The sequence below is a fragment of the Podarcis vaucheri genome (assembly GCF_965113315.1).
Source record: "Podarcis vaucheri genome assembly, chromosome: 6".
Taxonomy (NCBI): domain Eukaryota; kingdom Metazoa; phylum Chordata; class Lepidosauria; order Squamata; family Lacertidae; genus Podarcis; species Podarcis vaucheri.
This window is the reverse complement of record NC_138764.1, coordinates 39,550,458-39,568,668: the sequence shown is the minus strand read 5'-3', so window position 1 is coordinate 39,568,668 and position 18,211 is coordinate 39,550,458. Positions and strand designations below refer to the sequence as shown.

Below are 18,211 nucleotides of genomic sequence, written 5' to 3'. Positions count from 1 at the left end.
GCTTAGGGCCCCACTCTCTTGGGCCCCCCCAAAAAAATTAAAGGACAAAAAAAACTGGATGTAAAATTCCAAAATATAAGATAAAAAAACAAAATAAACACAGTGTTTTGTGTTGTGTAGGCCCCTATGATGTAAGAAATGGGCCCCGCCTGCTAGCCTGCTCCCTAAGATATCACTGGTTTGCTCATGCCTACATTCTGCTATTTATAATTATTAGTAGTTTGCATCATATATTTACACCTATTATTATTTCATGTTATAGCAAATTTCTAGAGACTAGATTATGAGTCTTTGTAAACTGTGTTTCTAAAGGAACTTTTGTTATTGCCAAATGCCAATGTGTTTGCATTACAGTGGTACCTCTGGTTGCGAACGGCATCTGTTCCAGAGGCCCGTTCACAACCTGAAAAGAACACAACCCGCGTCTGTGTACATTCGGGTTACGATTCGCCGCTTCTGCACATGCGAGTGACATCATTTTGTGCTCAGGCGTGAACGGTGAAACCCGGAAGTAACCCTTTCCGGTACTTCTGGGTCACCGCGGGACACAACCTGAAAATGCTCAGCCTGAAGCAAACGTAACATGAGGTATGACTGTATTAAGTTTGTTATGAATAAAAATTCATTTTAAGTTAGAGCTTAATAATTATTTCACTGTTAATATACTTCTTCTTAATTGTATTTCAGTCCAGCAATTACTTTGATAAAATACATACTTTGTTATGTGCAAATGGCTTTAGATACCTATTAGGTCCATAAATTACCATATAGCATATATTCAACACAAAAAACAGCAACAATTTGTTGTTGACAAAGGACAGCTGGACGCATAAAGGGCACCATTACCTTCAGTAGCTTAGGGCCTCATCAAACTTAAATCCAGCCCTGGACCTACCTGGACCTGACAGGAAATCTTGGCCCCTAATCTGCGAGAACTAGCTGTGGTTTCCCTGTGTGACAGAAATGCACTATGCTGATGTTAGGGGGTGTGTGTGTACTTTTGTATGTTTTATTTATTGCAGTGGTGTAGCGTGGTATGCTGGTGCACAGGGAACACTGAATGATCCCAGCCTCGCAAAGTGGCTCAGGGCTGGCAGGGCGGCGTGAGAAGGATTCAAAGCTCTTCAATCCCAGCCTTGCCCTCACTTGAAATCCTGATCTCCAGCCAGCACTCTTTACCTATCCCAGGATAGGGGGCACAATATAAAGCTCAATGTCTTTCCATTTATCATGCTGCATGGAATATCATTGCTAAAATTTCCCACAGGCAGCATCACCCTTTCCTCTCTTGACATGATAAAAGAATAGGCTCCACGTAACCTCTGCATAGTAGGAAACTGTAAACAAGACTAGTTTGATAAGCAGGATAATGCAGAACACACTGCTACAACATAGATTCACTTGTCAAAAAATGCAAGTGTCAAGTACAAGGAAACCGTGGCAAAACATCCCTTTTCATAATGGTTGAATAGATCAGTCGGAGATCAGTTTATTATTACAAGGGTTTTTCTCTTCATGTCAGCTGCAAAAAAAAAAAAAAAAAAAGGGGAGCTGGATTCCTAAATACAAATAAATGGCTTTCTACCAAGGGACAGACAAACTTGGAACAGCCCGCAATGCCTTTTAAGCTGAGTGACAAAATAATATACTGCATATCGATCAGGTTTAGAAGTGCACTTATAAATAGAGTATTAAAAATTAATGCATAAATTAATACGAACAGCACTTTCTCCCCAAATGCGATAAACACTGTGCAAAGATAGTTATACATAATTCAGCGTAGTTCAAAATTATAAGCACAAAAGGAAGAAGTTAATCACCACCATAAATCATTTATTATAAGTTCCTTCCCCACCCCAACATATAATTCGTAATTTTAATAAACTCAAGGTGTAGTTCAAGAACTGCTTACACAAGGACTGGCCAGTTGAGGCCAATCAGAAAATGCATCGGATTGTCTTTGGAAATCTAAGGCGAGCTTCAAGGATGCCCAAGCATGCTGGCCATCTCCCAAAATGCCCATCATCCAGCAGGGGGAGCACTGTCATGAACCTCCTGGATCTACCCTTTGTCTTCACCATTGGATCCTGTTTGTTTATCTGCTCCTCACTCCAGCCCATACGATATAGGGGAGAAAAGGAAGGGCAGTAGATCCCATGCCCTGCTTGCTCTGTCTGACAAGCAACCAGAAAGTGATAGCCAGAGGATGAGGAGGAGCAGCAGCAGCTGATAACTGGGGCGGTGATGAGATAAAGCTACTGTGGCAGGCCAGGGATATTGCAGTTAGCCCAGTGCTGTTTAAGGTGAAATAGAAAGTTGCCAGGTTGCACAATAATCTCTTCTCTCTCAACCCGGTGGCTACCACTGACAGCTCTGATCATCTTTTGCAGGGTGGAAGTGGAGAAGATGGGTTTTAAGCAAGCATGCTCACATTTCCACACCCTTAACCAATTAAATGCTGCCATGCCTGATGGTCAAAGATTACAAGATCAATGTAGGATCTGAAACGGCAACCTTAAACAGAGTAATCCCCATTGAACACAATGGGATTAACGATACACAGGATTGTGCTGCCAGTGTCCATTTTGTCTGCCACTGATATTATGCTACTTCTCAAAAGCGAGATGGGCGCCACAACCCCATAGTCGCCTTTGATTGGACTTAACCATCCAGGGGTCCTTTACCTTTTACCTTTACTTCTCAAAACTGCTATTTTTTTGTTGAGTCCAGAGATATATTCTTGTTAAATGTGTTTGTGGGAAGGGGAATTATTGGGTTGTTTTTGTTTGTTTTATTATGTATTTTGTATTCTCATTTTGTATTTCATGTTTTGAACTGCCCTGGGAATTTTGGCCGACAACAACAACCGCTCCTCACATCAAATGGGGGGGGGGCTCTTTTTGGGTGGTCGCACACAGCCCCTCCTGATCCTACGTGAACCATGGAAATACTGCCTGGCTTTGCCCCCCCCCCCAAGCTGGATACCTGGAGGTTCCCATCTAACCTCAGACAGTTAACCAATCCCAGCTGGGGAGGCGTTGTCAGGGGAGCTGGTCTGCCCTACTCACACAATAGAGGGTGGAACTTACCCAGGAGTCCTCAATTGACTCCAGAGCTTCTCCCACCCTGCCCTCCCTCAGTTATGCTTTCTTTTGCAGGTTAACCTCTTCTTCACAGGTGTGTGAGCGCTGCTACATCATTGGTCGCTGTTAAAGGACTGGGAAGGAATTTCCCTGTAGCCTTCCCCGTAGCAAAACTTCACAACTTTGGCGGTTTCAGGCCTTGGGCGGAATCCTTTAGTCTATCTTCCCTAAATGGGGGGGGGCATGAAGCGGTGACCCATGCCCCCTCCACAGTGGCGATCCCAGGGTTCCCCGTTAAAGGGGTTGTTTTGAGGGGAGTCATGGGCCATACACCAATAGGTTGTCAGTTCTCTCCCCTGTGTTGCAGCGAAATGGGGGGTGCACACTCTGCTTAAACATACATTTTCCAGAGCCAGCCCAATCCCTACACTTTAGGATAACCCTGATGTTCCCCAGATCCCCGACTGGGCACTGGGAGGGATAAACACCCAATGCCTAAGCCAAGATCTCCCTACATCTGAATCTTTTAATAAAGTTGTGGCCAATTTCAATCCCATAGCACATGAGTCATTATTTCATCCAGGTGTCACCTGGGGTTGGGGGGGTCTCCACTTGTCCACACAACAACAACAACAACAACTAATAACAACAACAATAATAATGACCACTTTCTCTGTGTGATCTCCTATCAAGCCATGAATCCCATTTATGGACAACAGGGTCTCACATTCTCAAAATCAAGAACAAAATACTTATGGCATTGGGGTCAACAGTGTTAATAAAAAAGAGTTTCACAGAAGTATGAAGCAATCTTTAAAAAAAAAAAAGGTAAACAGTCACCTCCATAGGCATTTATCTTATATTGGGTGTACATTGAGAAGAATTAATTAACCAGTACGAGAAAGTGTGAGAGATGTATCTCAAACAAGCTGCAATCAACACAGGCATAATATACTTGCCAAGAGAATGTGGATTTATTGATGTTTTCCCTAGTCCCAGAGGGGGCAGCCCAGCATCATGAGAAAAAATGCCAGAAGAAGAAAAAAACAACACAATATATATAGTTCTTCCAGAAAAGAGGAATCCATTGGGTCTATAAAAAGGTTAACGTATACATTTTTCTAGTAGATTTTTATTCAATATATATCCTAAATATATTCTGTTTCAGATATGTAAATTCCAAAGAGTACGTAACATATTGTAGAAGGGTAGACTACAGTATATTATGTTTATTTTACTTGTTAACTGTGGTTTGAGCTTGATAGGATATTGAATAGACAAATGGGGTTCATGGCAAGCTTTTCCATTTACTATAATTTAAGGTAGCAGATATCCATGTCTGTAATGAATAAGAGCACAGAGCTGTTCCTGATACAGTAGTGAGTGGGGAGTTCTTTGAAACACCATAGCCATAGCTCAGTGTTAAGCACTTGCTTTGCATGCACTACTGTGGGTTCCAGGTTCACTCCTCAGCCTCCCAAGGTAAGGCTTGGAGAGAACCTCACCCCAAACCCTGGAGAGCCACACCCAGTCAGTGTAGACAATCCTGATATGCATGGACCAATTGTTTGACTTGGTATAAGGCAGCTCCTCATATTCCTGTTTCAATGCACTTCTCCTGGGCTCCTGGATCCTTCAGCTAGTGAGAAGATGAATATGAAGACGTATGAAGTTAACTTGGTGAACATAGTTCTTCTGAGAAGCTTGGACTGGGAGGACCATTTCCAAAGGCTCATCTCTCAGGAATGGGCCTTGCTGCTACACCCACTGCTATGTCTGAATCCCGGGTATGGGGCAATGTAAGCGATATTACCCTGCAACCTTATCAGATACCCGAACACTACTTTTTCCTTCTCTTTGCTAGAGCTCCAATTCCAGCAGGACAGGGTATGTCAATGATGGGTGACTATGAAACCTCCATTTAACTTCCTCAGAACATCAGCTATGGGGTTGGCCTCCCCTTTCCCCAATTCATGGTAGGAAATGTGAGGTTGAAATCCTTCTATTAAAAAAAAATAAATTTTAATAACCGGCCAATCAAATCAAATTAAATCACTTCACATAAATTCCAAATTACAAAGCCGAATTTTAAATTTTGTTGGGGGGGCCCATATTTCAAGATCCGAAGGGGGATTCTGATCATCTTCTTGCTACTGCATTAATGTCCAAATCAGACCAAATCAGTCCAAACAGGGTTCATAATTCTATCCAGTCTTATCTTGCTGTTTCCACATCACATCTTGTTCATATATTTTCTCTTTTTTCTTTATGATCTCTTTTGATAGTCTCCTTAAGCCGATAAACACCAATATTACTCCTGTGTGAATTTTTCCGTTCTTCCAATCCTCAAATCGAGATGGTTTCCATATATCATCGCCTTCATAGATAACATCGCTCTTTCCATCATTTATCTCGCAAAACTGTCGCTCTTAAGTCCCTCTGAGGAGTTTCACACACAATATAAAAGCAGCTCTATTTCTCTATTTCTCCTCCCAGACTCAAGACCTCCGACAGAACTTCCCAATATGGCGACGGCATTTTTAACTGCGTCATTCCAAAGCTCTTATACATTCCATGCTCTTCTTAAAACATGCTTTGGTTCGAAAGTTTATCTCCACACAGCCTTAAATCCATAGCTTAAGTCCTTAAAACGACATTTCTGACTCGTGAGGGGAGGGGATTCTTGTTTAATCACATAAGGAAAGAAAGGAAAGTTTTTCCCTCCTCCCCCATCAGTCATTCGCCATACCGTATCTTGGTGTATCTTCTCATGATTTATTCTTGTCTTGTTTTATCAGAGATCTCTTCTGTTAGCAGTCTTTACTCCCCCTCCTTCCTTGAAATATGTGCATTCCTTCATCCAAATTGTTTCTTTTGAAGTTCTTGCAGCTAGTGGTGCGGATCAGGGACGGTGTCCGGGAGTGCCGGAATCCCACAGGAGGGCTTTGTGCCTAGTGCCCCCATCCCCACAAATTCGGGGGTGGTATAGGGCACAGCAGGCAAGGGCAGTCCCCCCCCACCATCCGGGGGGGGGGGTTTGGAGGCTAATTACTCCCATCAGAGCCTCCAAATTACCTCGTGTGGGTCAGCCACCTCGTAATGTCAGCCATCTTCCGATGCGCCCCCTAGTGGCCCCCAGAGGTTGAAATCCTTCTTATTACTTATCCAGTCAAGTGGATAGTAGACAAAAAAGGATAAGGCAGAAAAAACTATTTATGGAACTATTATGCTTGAAATGTCCTGTGTTCTTTGTGGGATGACTGAAAAAGGTTAGCTGAGGCTAACTGAATCATGTTTATGGGAGGATATAAGAATTTACAAGTTTATGATTCAGAAGCTGAATGAAAATAGAGTGGAATATTTAAGTAGAAGTTTCATGACTGGCAACAAGAGACTCAAGCTCTACAGTTCCATACAATTTTTGGTGGTTTATATTGAACCAGAGAAAACACGCAACAAAAGAAGCATAATCCTGGTATCTTACCTACACAAGAAGTCCCATCATTGGTCACAAAGGTGGTATTACGATTACTTGACCGGAATCCAGGTACGCACATGCAGTAGTAACTTCCTACTGTATTTGTGCAGTTGGCATTTTCTCCACAAAGTTGTGTGACATTTGTACATTCATTGTCATCTGCAAAGAAACAAAAGCAAATCATTCCCAAGCTCTATATTCAAATCTCTCTCCCCTTCTGCAGAATTCCAGGAAATTATATCTGTCTTCTGTCTTCTACTAATGGAAATGCTTGAAGAAAGGATGAATCCATTTCCAAACAACAGATTCAATATTTATCCAGACTAGAATCCTTCAATAAACATTGATTTGCTTGTGAGTTTATGACAAATACTCATTACTTGTAATTTTTTATTACAGCTGCTCTATAGCCATCAGTGAGAATGGAGAACCCACACAGTGGCTTTTTAAGAAAGAATCATAGAATTGTATAGTTGGAAGGGATCCTGAGGGTCATCTAGTCCAACCTCCTGCAACCCAACGCAATGCAGGAATCACAACTAGCTCATACATGGCTATCCAACCTCTGCTCAAAAACCTCCAAGGAACAAGTCCCCCACCTTCTTTTAAAAATAAAATAGAATTGAAATGTTCACATTTGCAGAGGTCTCTAAATCCTAAGCTATATAATTTGAACCCACATTATGTCAATATATATAATTTTCCTCCCTTTTCCATATTCAGATCTTTGCATTGCAATCCTACACGTCTCCAAAGAAGTAAGCCCTGTTGTGTTCAGGGGAACTTAGTCTCACTGACACGCGTATGGGACTGCAACCTTCATTTGCTTGCCATTACTCATTGGGTTTTTTGTGGGGGGTTTTGGTAAATGATTCATTGGTTTTTATAACAGGTTTTAAGAAAATAATGTAGTTCACATTTCTTTTGATGGAATAATTGAATTATCAGGAAAATTATAAATTCAAAATCTGGAAATCTCTGAACGTGTTCAGAGAGCAGGACTATGCAAGGTACAGAAAGCAGGTATTTGCTAGTTGAGTATGGTGAGATACCCCTTCATGGATCACTGCCTTGTCGTGGCAAAGGGGCTTAAATAACTCCAAGAAGCTATGAGTTATGCCGTGCAGGGCCACCCGAGATGGACAGGTCATAGCCGAGGGTTTAGGCTAAATGTGATTCACCTGGAGAAGGAACTGGCAAACCACTCCAGTATTTTGCTGAGAAAACTCCATGGACATAAAAAAAGGAGAAGCTTTGAGAAGAAAGTGACAGTTTCCAAGGCATGCTCTGGTTCATGGGGTCACGGAGAGTTGAACATGACTAAGACGACTAAACAACAACATGGTGAGATAGCAAGAGGACAATGAATGAAAGTATATAGCTTTTTTGTAGGAACATACATATGTTTCTAGCAATTGGTGGCTGGACCTTATTGGTGCATGTTTAGCTATTTAGTGTACGCATTTCCCAACGGGCTGCTCCAGATGAGTTACACCCCCTTAGCCCCTCACTAAAGAGTTTGTATATTTCAGCAATCTGCTGATATTCTTATTGGCCTTGTTTGCCTTCATTTGTGTACCTCAGATTGCAATCAAAGAACATGGTGGGAGTTTTGGGGTACCATAAGTTTTTTTTTGGCAGGGGGGAAGCACACCTTTGAATATTAGTCCAGAAACTTAAAGTGTTGCCCAAGGGACAATTAATCAACAACATTCATAGCAGCTTGCTTATTCAAGGCTGCTTGCATATACAGAAGCATTGAAGTGCCTACAGAACATGCATGCCGGGTTTTCCCCATTTACTGTCATGTTACAGACAGTTTCTGTCAGCCTATTCAAGCAAGGAACCATTCCTGGCACTGTGCTGACTGAAGGGAGAAGCATTCAGTCACTCACTGAATGTGAGAGGTTTATCAAACAGTAGAAGATAGAATCTTAATCGTTCTTTATGTGAAGGACAATTGACATTTTGTTTAAGAAAACGATGGGCTTCAATTCTTAAGTGAATGAGCAAGAACACTGCAAATGTGAGCCTTTATTTCATTTCAAGAATACATGGCTGCTTTCAACCCTCTGCTTATTATTGTATCCACCTCCTCCAAACCCTCTCCTCTGCTAAGATTCAAGTATAAAAGTTGCAACATGCTTTCCCCCCACCTTCAACTTCAGATATAAGTGGCACAGTGTAGAAAACATGCTTTTATTACAACCCTCAAGGGGTGCAAGGAAAACTCCCAAGTGGTATAAATTGTCTCGTATGGTGTTCACTATTAAAAACTTTTACAGTTTTGGCTAATTAACTTTATCATGGTGTTGGCATTACTCCCTCAACTAGATGCTTGTAAAGATTTTACTGGAGACTCATATACAGTGGTCACACTCCTGTTCACAAATTCGTTTTAGACCAGTGCTGCCATTTCCCTCCATTTTCTAAAAGGAAACAAGCTCCTTTTATTGTTTCCTTACAAGGCTGGCTTGTGTTTAGTCACTGGGCCTGACTGACTAAATTCCTGTGGAATTAAGTTGCACTCAATGACCATCTGCAGGAATGACGGACTTAAATGGACATGCTCTAAGAGGCGCCTTCTTATTTAATACTAGGAAGCCAATGAAGTTGCGCCAGCAATATTACTCTTGATTTATTTCAGCGTCAGCCTCAGGCCCTGTGTAAATAGGGTAGAAAAGGATTTCTGTAATCAAGTGCCTGGAAAAAGTTAAAGCAGTTCCCCCCTTAAAACTATGCTTTATCATGATCTCTTCCTTTTAGTTTAATTTACATTCACATTTGTATAGTGCTCAAAGTGCTTCATATATATTGAACCTGTAAGGTGGATTAGTATTATTATGCCCATTTTCTATATACTCTAATGCAGTATCATTTCTACTAAACTATTCTGGTGTTAATAACAAACATTGTCAAGCTGCCATTTATTTCAACTCTACCACCCCTTGAAATGGCAGCAATTTTAGGTTGAGCAAAATGTAGTCCTCTGCTGCTTTGTCAATCATAGTAAGCTCTCTGCCCCCTCCTCAAAATATTAGAATTCACCCACCTTCCCCCCAGTCTCCAAATATCCATTTATTTTCACAGGAAATAAGTGGGTCTATAAAAATGGCGTGTGTGGAAATTTTTAGTTTGGTTTACATTTTGATATATACCTCTGCTATTTGCACTTCCTGAAATAATACATAACCCTAAATGTAGGTATCCTTGAAATCCACACTTATCCAAATTTTGTGAGGCAGCTGTCTAGAAGAAGAAGAGTTTGGATTTGATATCCCGCCTTTCACTCCCTTTTAAGGAGTCTCAAAGCGGCTAACATTCTCCTTTCCCTTCCTCCCCCACAACAAACACTCTGTGAGGTGAGTGGGGCTGAGAGACTTCAGAGAAGTGTGACTGGCCCAAGGTCACCCAGCAGCTGCAGGTGGAGGAGCGGAGACGCGAACCCGGTTCCCCAGATTACGAGACTACCGCTCTTAACCACTACACCACACTGGCTCTCTAACCAATAATGCGTACAAAAATGAGTAAATTGGTAAAAGTGTGCATTAATAATAATAAGGGCATAAATTAGTGAAATTATCATACACAGTTGCATTACGTTAGGAGAAATTGCTTGCCAAAAAATGACTGTCACATTTGCATGTCTAAAGCATTGATTGAATTGACATAGAAACAACTAGTAGCTAGTGATGTTCAGAAGGAGCTGGTAGACCTTTTCCCTCTCATCTGGAGGGCCATCCCACAGGTAGGAGAATAGACTAGGCTTTGCCTACTCTTATTTGGATATTACTGGTTATTGTAAGCAACTCTGGGAATTATTTAAGGCTAAAGACTGGGGCAAAATGCTAATCCTAACCCTAAAAATTATTCTTTAATGAAATCATTTATTTTTCTGCCAGATGTACATTATGCAAAAGAAAAACTTATTGTCACATATGGTATGTGTACATAGGATTAAACCTCTATGGAATCAAGGTATGACACTTTTCAGTGTAGTTAGATGGCAAACAATTGTACTCTTGTGCTTGTTAAGTGTCTCTTGTTTCTTTACAAACAAGAAGAAGGATAGGGTGAGAAACAGAAGATGTAGAGGCCACAAGCAAGTTTCCCTGGCCTAGAAATAGCTGTGACAGCAGGAAAGCCTTCTTAAGTAAGGCAAAACACTTTAGGTACTAAGTACTTATACAACTATACTGTTTAAGTGTGCATTGTTTCTTTTTCGAAGGAGGAGAATGGGAAGCTCTCATGCACTGCCCATGTGAGTACCACTCATGTGACTTCCTAGGCACTGCCTCTAGGCTTAGCATCCACCAGCCATGTGTGAATGGTTGTACTGAAGTCAGGAGGAGTGGGTTGTAGCCACTGAAGTAATCCCATTTGAACAAGGACTTCTGCTTGTGCAATGAAACTGCCTGTTCCTCTACTTTCCTCTCTAAATATACCCTGGCTTTTCCTCCAATCTAGAGAAAATGTGGGGTGCATGAGAGGACAGAGAGGAAATGTTTCATTGTGCAAGCAGAAGTCATTCCGTGAATGGGATGTGTAAGCATATATATTTTTAACATTACCCTTATAACCATTGTTGTTATTGGCATAAGGAAATCTTTCTAAGCCAAATTTATTTTTTTAAAAAGGATGAAAAAATTATATAAGGACAGTGAATATCTATCCTAAAATAGTCCTCTTCACTTCGTACAATATATTCAAAACATATTAATCAACAACATGCTTCTTAATAAATCAAAGTCTTGAAACGCATAACACAAATCAATTCTGGGACCCAAGGGCTTAAATTTATTCTTCCATTTTTTTATCATAATTTACAATGCTATTGAATGCTGCATGGTTTGAGGGAAGCAGCAAACTGCAGGGTTTATAGATCGGGAATTTTGGAACCTTTGTAAACAAGTTTGTTTTTCTCATCTTGGCCAGAGTAGATATTCTTGAAAGCAATCAGGCATTCATTCTGTGGTTGCATTACTACCTGGGTTAATTATGCCCAACCAAAGAACCACTGGCAAAGATACCTTGCAAGCATTGCAAAACAACGTTTGGGGAATGCACTGGAAATTTGTGAAAGGTCCAGATATAACTGAAATGCTGTTGTTATTACTATTATTTTAAATAGGGGGAAAAAGAAAACTTTACTGGACAAGCAATGATCGGTAAATATTGACTTGCTAGTGAAAAAAGCTATGTTCAAATCAGTTCTACATTTTTGTTCTTTCAGGAGTTCTGTGCTGCTCAGATGCCTTGCCTGAGACACATGAAAAGGCATGAACACATTGATTGGCTCCCTCCATTCAAAGGGATGGTAAAGTCATTACAGTCAAATGCCATTGGGCTTAAGGCGTCAATGGGACTAATGGAATTCAGATACAATTTTAACAGTGTACAGCAAATTATTAACATCGTATTTTTATTTGATGGCAATGGTGTATTGTTTGCATCCTCCTTGTTCCCATTAAATGTCTCAATGCCAGGAAATCATGAATCATCCATATGGATTAATACAAATACAGTTTTCTACATGATGTCAGAAGTTATCAAGGAATGGCTTGGGCACTTGCTACCTATCATGGATAGAGCTTTTTCATCATTTGAAGAACTCCCTATTAAATAATGTGTTTGCCATCATATGGCATATCACTGAATATCTATTTTTCATTCACTTAATATACAGGTTAAGTGAATGAAAAATAGATATTCAGCGGTATGCCATATGATGACAAACACATTATTTAATAGGGAGTTCTTCAAATGATGAAAAAGTAGACTAAAAGCCTAAATCTGTGCCAAGGCAGTCAAGTCCATTGGTTTCGTCATGGTTAGTGCACAGGTTGCCCTTAAGGGCGACATATGTATAGATTTATAAGAATTATTCTTCTAAATGTGTGTGGAAGCCAACAAAATTGATTGAGTGGCCATGAGTGGTTAAACAAAAGCCAAAATGTCAAGGGCAAGTGTTTAAACGGTGCAATAATCTGATGGTTTGATCCAAAGGGTTAAATGATCATAAGATGAGTTATGCATACCCTAGAGATGTTTGAAAAAGTCAATATTTGTGAATTCCAATATGGCCCAAAGTTATCTGTGCACTCTGGACTAACGTGCTGATTGCAACTATATAGCATTGCTCAGTGGAACTCTGCCTTCCTCTCCTCTCTCCTGCAGCCCCTTACATATATTCAACACCTACTTCATAGATTTGGGAAACCTTCCAGAGCAGAGTTTGGGGGCATGCATAAAGAGGATAAGGGGAAGTCATTTTATGCAAGCAGAACGCTACTCATGTAGCATTGGCTACAAACCATAGTTATGCATTAGGTTTTGCAGTTCCAAATGTTGCAGAGCAATCCTCAACTCAAACTCCGCCTCCAGCATTTTTGAAAGAGAATAAAATTTACAGTGCAATTCTATAAATATCCACTCACTTCTGAGTGGATATTGAGTAATGAGTAAGTCCCCTTGATTTCGTTGGTGTTGGGAAGCCAGGTAAGCAATGCTGCCCTGCCAGACTCTACTGGCTTTCCCCCCACATGTGAGTGCCATTCCATGAGCTCCCCACATGGGTGGGGCAAATCTTGCCACTGATAAAGGCAGCGTTGTTGTTGTTTATGTTGTTAGTAGTACACACTGAGATTCTGTGGCTACTTACTAAAAATGAGTACAAGTTAACATAGTGGGACTTACAGCTACACAAATATGCTAAGAAATCCTAGCTACATGAATCTAAAAATAGATTAATTTGCGTAATATTGTAAACCTATTTCTTGTATTCTAGCCGAAATTGTTTAAAACAAATTGTTGGCTTTGTACCCTTAATGATAATTGAAAATGAATGTGCTCATGGTCAGTATTCTACACAGAGCAGGTATTTTGTATGTACTTACTTACATAGTAAGTTTTAAGATGTATAGTAAAACATGATCTAACCCGGCTGAGATAAGAGGAAATATTTTCATGGAAGTCATTTTTTCATTAAAACAGTCTGTCTCAGCTATTATTCTGAGTGGTCAGCAATACAATCAAGGACATAGCCTTGGTTACTCTTAGCTCTACAAGAGATGACTTGAGTCTTCTTTCTCACCAGTGTTCCTTGCTCAGTCGCCAGACCCACCTCTTTTGCAATTCCTACTCTCATGCCATCACGGCACTGGCCTGTTGTTGCCACTGCCATCCTGGGAAGGATAGGGATACATGGTCCATAACTGCTGTTGAGGAGGTATGGGGATGAGGATGGACTGCTGGCTTCTAGTCACCCACAACACAGCCTGTATCTACTGTTAGGCTGCTGCTGAGACGGCCCAATCTTTCATTTGTCACCCCTTACGGCCAAGTTATCAGCTAACAGGTAATAAACATTACACTCATTTTACTGAATGCCCACATTCACTTAACTGGAGCTTCTACTGGAGTAGTTCTTGATAGACTCTGTCCAAAGTTTCTATAGTCAGTTTTCCTCCACTACCACAAGAGAGACGGTTCAGGCAAAAGGATGAAATTCAGCCTGATTCCGTCCAGAATAAACCTGGACACCAGGTCCCCTGTGGCCAAAACCTGTCGGGGGCGAATTTGACAGCTTCAGGCTGGAGGCCACTGAGGGGCCATCACAGCATGAAACTGGACAGCCCTGCCTCGGAAGTAAGCAGAGCCAAGGCAGCTGGGGAATACATTGATTCATTGCATCCTGCTGTTCTCCTCTGACAGCGGCTCTCTGCTGGCATAGCCTCTGGGGAAAACTGGAGCTGCCTTTACGTACTGTAACCCCCAAAGGGAAGCAGTGGTTGAAGTGGCTCACTTAACCCCTCCAAAGCAAGGAAATGAAGGCTTCCTGTAAAACAAATCCCAGCGACATTCACCCTGCTGTGCTCAGCTTGTGTAGAGGTCTCAGCACAGTAGGCAGTCTGACATATATTACCCCTTGTGCTGCTGTGCTGAGTCTCCAGTTATACAGAAGACAAAACAAGTTCATGGCCGCAGTGCCCGGATTAATCCTCACCTTGCCTTTCTTTCAGGTGGTGCCTTGGATAAAAGTTTTAAATCTATATGGATAAGAGTGAGGTTAACTCTTTAAAAAAAAAGTAGAAGACCAGAATAATCATTTGTATCAGGACATGAATATTCACATGAATATGGACATGTTTACTCAAATTGTGAAGCATGGGAACATTGTATTGAAAATTCACTTGGAAATAAATTCCTTGTTGCTCACAGAATCCTTTTATATTTGAAAAGGATCCTTTAACACATCAAATACCTGGAGAGGAAAAATCAGACTGTTATGAGCTTAACCATACACAAAATCACTGCGGTTAGTCTGAACTATGCTTTACTTGAGCAATCCAATTTCAAAGCATGGTTTAGGAACTTGTTTTAACAAACCAAAGTTAAAATCAACCACAGCTCCCTTTTTGATGGCAACATTACTGCTGATTTACTTTTGGTGTGGGAACTGGGCATGGAGGCTATGAGGTGGAGGCTGCATAGGTGTACTGGTGGACACACATTTATATTGCGTCAGCCCATGCGTTTGCGCAGCACTGACCTTGCCACTGCCTCTCCCCACACCGTCCAAGGAAGCAGCACCTATGCTCTCTGCCAGCTGCTCCTATAAAGACATTTCCAATTTTGATTGGAAAGAAGATACATGCTGATACATAATTTGCCCAGTTCCCTCCTGTCTCATGGATTCATGCCTATAATTTCTCATTATCTAACTTGATTAATCTAGCTCCTCATCTTCTTTATTTTTGAGTTTTCCTTGATATCTGGCCGACTGAATACTTTACTCGCAGCTGAGCTGAGCTTTAATGTGTTTTGCTCTTTTTATGTTGTACAAATGAAAGATTACAAATGAAAGATTTTCTTCTGATGATACTTCCTAAGCAAGGCTGAATTGTTCTTTGTGGCTAACCAAATTGTTTCCCTCCTTAGAAATACTTAGAAATGATTGAGATATCATGCTATTTCTTTTGTGAAGCCTGATCTTAAAATTTAGAAATGGGGTTTTGGGGAATGGGTTACTGGTTGGGGTGTGAAAACTGAAATTGCATGCCCAGCCACAGAGTCCACCACCCAGCACACCCAACCGCTAAAGGGGGTGAAATAACTGGACAATGCAACTGACTGGGGTTTAAAATGGCCAAAACTTTATTGATTTCAGATGTAGGAAGCCTTGGCATAGGATTTGGGCATGGTTAAAGCAGCAAACAACTTAAATGAAGGTTGGGGAAAGGGTGGGTGATGCTCCCGGCTGACTGGATGAGGAGGGCAGGGTAGGCTTTATTGTTGGCAAGTGGACCTGAATGAAACCTGCCTCCCTCAGGTCCATTCACCAAGCCACACCTCCAGAGGCCATTGCAAATTAGCGCATTTGAATCGGCGAGTTTGGCGGGAACCCTTGAGCCTCTGCAGTGGCCAAGGGGTGTGTGATATGCACAGGTAATGACATGCAAGTGTGAATGAGCTAGTCAAGATCTCAAACATCAATGATAACAGTTTCACATAGCAAGCCCAATTCTTTTCCTGGGGAGTCAGTTCACAAGTTCATCTTCCCGTGACCAACTGTTGACGAATCAAGGATCAAGCTCCAAAGTTTGTCTAAGTCTCACAGAGTGCCGAGTGCCTTTGCTACTAACAACTCCTCATTCATTTCAGTCATACGTCTAAGAGTAATTTGAAGTATGTGTCGATTACAGAATCCATTTCATGGATTCAGGATAAAGCAGAAGCATTTTCTGTACGCTACAAGAAGTGACGGCTCTCCCCCAGAAAAAAACATGTTGCGCAAGACCTCACAATGGGATGTCACATTTGAGATGTTCCCCTACCAAATGTTCCCAACTCAGGAAGCCACAATAATCATGAAATCAACATTGTTCTGAGCCCTAACCAGTCAGAGAAACAAAGAAACAAATCATTGGAGGAATACAAACGTTAATGCGGCTGACATTTAAAATAGCTGATAAGCTTATCCAGTGGTATTTAATACAATGAATATATAATTAGAAAATATAATAACTTAAGGGAGGCATTTCTTTATACTCTTTATCTTTCATTCATTTTTCTTAAGTAATAATTTTTTTGAGGGGTGGGGGAGAACTTAAGGGGGCTTGTGTTTAGCAAAATGGGTTTAGACATCCAGCTGGGGAGCCTTATATGGAGGGCTTATGTGCATTCAGCTTATTATAAGTAAGGAAGCCTCTCTCTCTTCAGATAGAGGTCTTTCCTCAACATGTGCATATCACATGTGACACTGTATGTGAAATTGGAGGTGGGGCCAGCAGGAAAGGGCTTGCATCCCCTCCACACACTGAACCCTCTAACTGTATGAGAATTACGGGCATATTGCCCCCTGCCCCCCTGCAGCACGCAAACCGTACACATTTTAGAGGCCTCTACAAGTCTAAGGGTAAAGGTCTGAAGTGAGAAGCCCCCTCTATTCATGCGGGCTCCCAACGTGATATTAGAACCTGGTACTATCACAATAACTACATGTGAAATTTTCACACATCTAGAGAATACAGTAAATTCTCTTAATCATTTGCCTGCCTGTGCATAAGAGGCATGGTTATGTTACTTGGTTAAGTCTCTAGAAAACTGTTTCAGGGAGACTTTTCTATATGATCCCCATAGAAATCCCATTTACACTGCTACATATTGCACACAGCTGTTCCTGCTCTGCAGTTACCAATAAAAAGGACTCGGAGAGCCCCAGAGAACGCAGCAAAGAAAGGCACATAAAAGGCTACAAAGAAAGCACAATTTAATTGTTTCATAGGACATATTTTTCCAGATTTAATAGGAAAAATACAGATATTTGTCTGAACTGAAATTCTGTCAGTAAATATAGGAAATGTACTTGTTGCACTTTGCTCACAAGCCCTCCATTTTTTGTGCAGTTCTGCAAAACATCAGAAACAGAATAACAATCCTCTTGATATAGGCCAGCCATGGCTGCATGGATTCCTTCTGCATCTGTGAAGCAACTCTTGCGCTGCTTCTAACAACCCTTCAGCTGGTCTTTGGTTGGCTATTGGCTTGCTTGCTAAGACTCATTCAGAACAGATCATTTCCTAGACACGGCAGTGTAAATTCTTGTAGATGGATCAAGTTGTCTTTGGACTTAAAATCTCAGAACATCATCACTAAAGCAAATGTATAACCATTTTGACTAGTATCTATTGGTCAGATTTAAACAGGCGACATATATTTTAGATTAACACATTTTAAAGATGTTATTTGACACATATTTTTAAATACAGTGTCACCTACATTTCTTTTCCCTTTACCACCTCATTATTTGATATAGAGCAGCAGCAAAAGATTTCTAGTTATTATGTGAAATGTAGAGTGGGTTCTCATGAATTAATCTCTTGACCCAGAAGAGCAGATCAAAAAGCTCCATGCTCTGCTGTGATATGGTAAAACTTACTTTCTACCTTCAGGAAAGCAGGACAATCCAAAGGCCAAAGCTATACTTAGTTGTAGGCCTTATTCATAACCCACAAGATAATCATTCTTCTTCTGTACATTTCTCCTACGCGCCGTTCAAAGCCTACTGCGACTGGAGCCTTCGTCATTGTGCACTTTCGCATTTAAATCTCTTCCTCTGTGAAAGGGTACTGACAGTATTCCAGGTTTC

General features: G+C 41.1%; 1 protein-coding gene across 3 annotated transcripts in view; it reads right to left on the bottom strand.

Moving 5' to 3' along the window:
• Nucleotides 1-18,211, bottom strand: part of ADGRL4 (adhesion G protein-coupled receptor L4) — a 90,451-nt gene that overhangs the window by 41,022 nt on the left and 31,218 nt on the right. For all 3 annotated transcript variants that reach the window (XM_082228088.1, XM_082228086.1, XM_082228087.1), the window contains one exon: nucleotides 6,568-6,720. In XM_082228088.1, coding sequence (XP_082084214.1) covers nucleotides 6,568-6,720 — 153 coding nt within the window. The remainder of the gene's footprint in view (nucleotides 1-6,567; nucleotides 6,721-18,211) is intronic.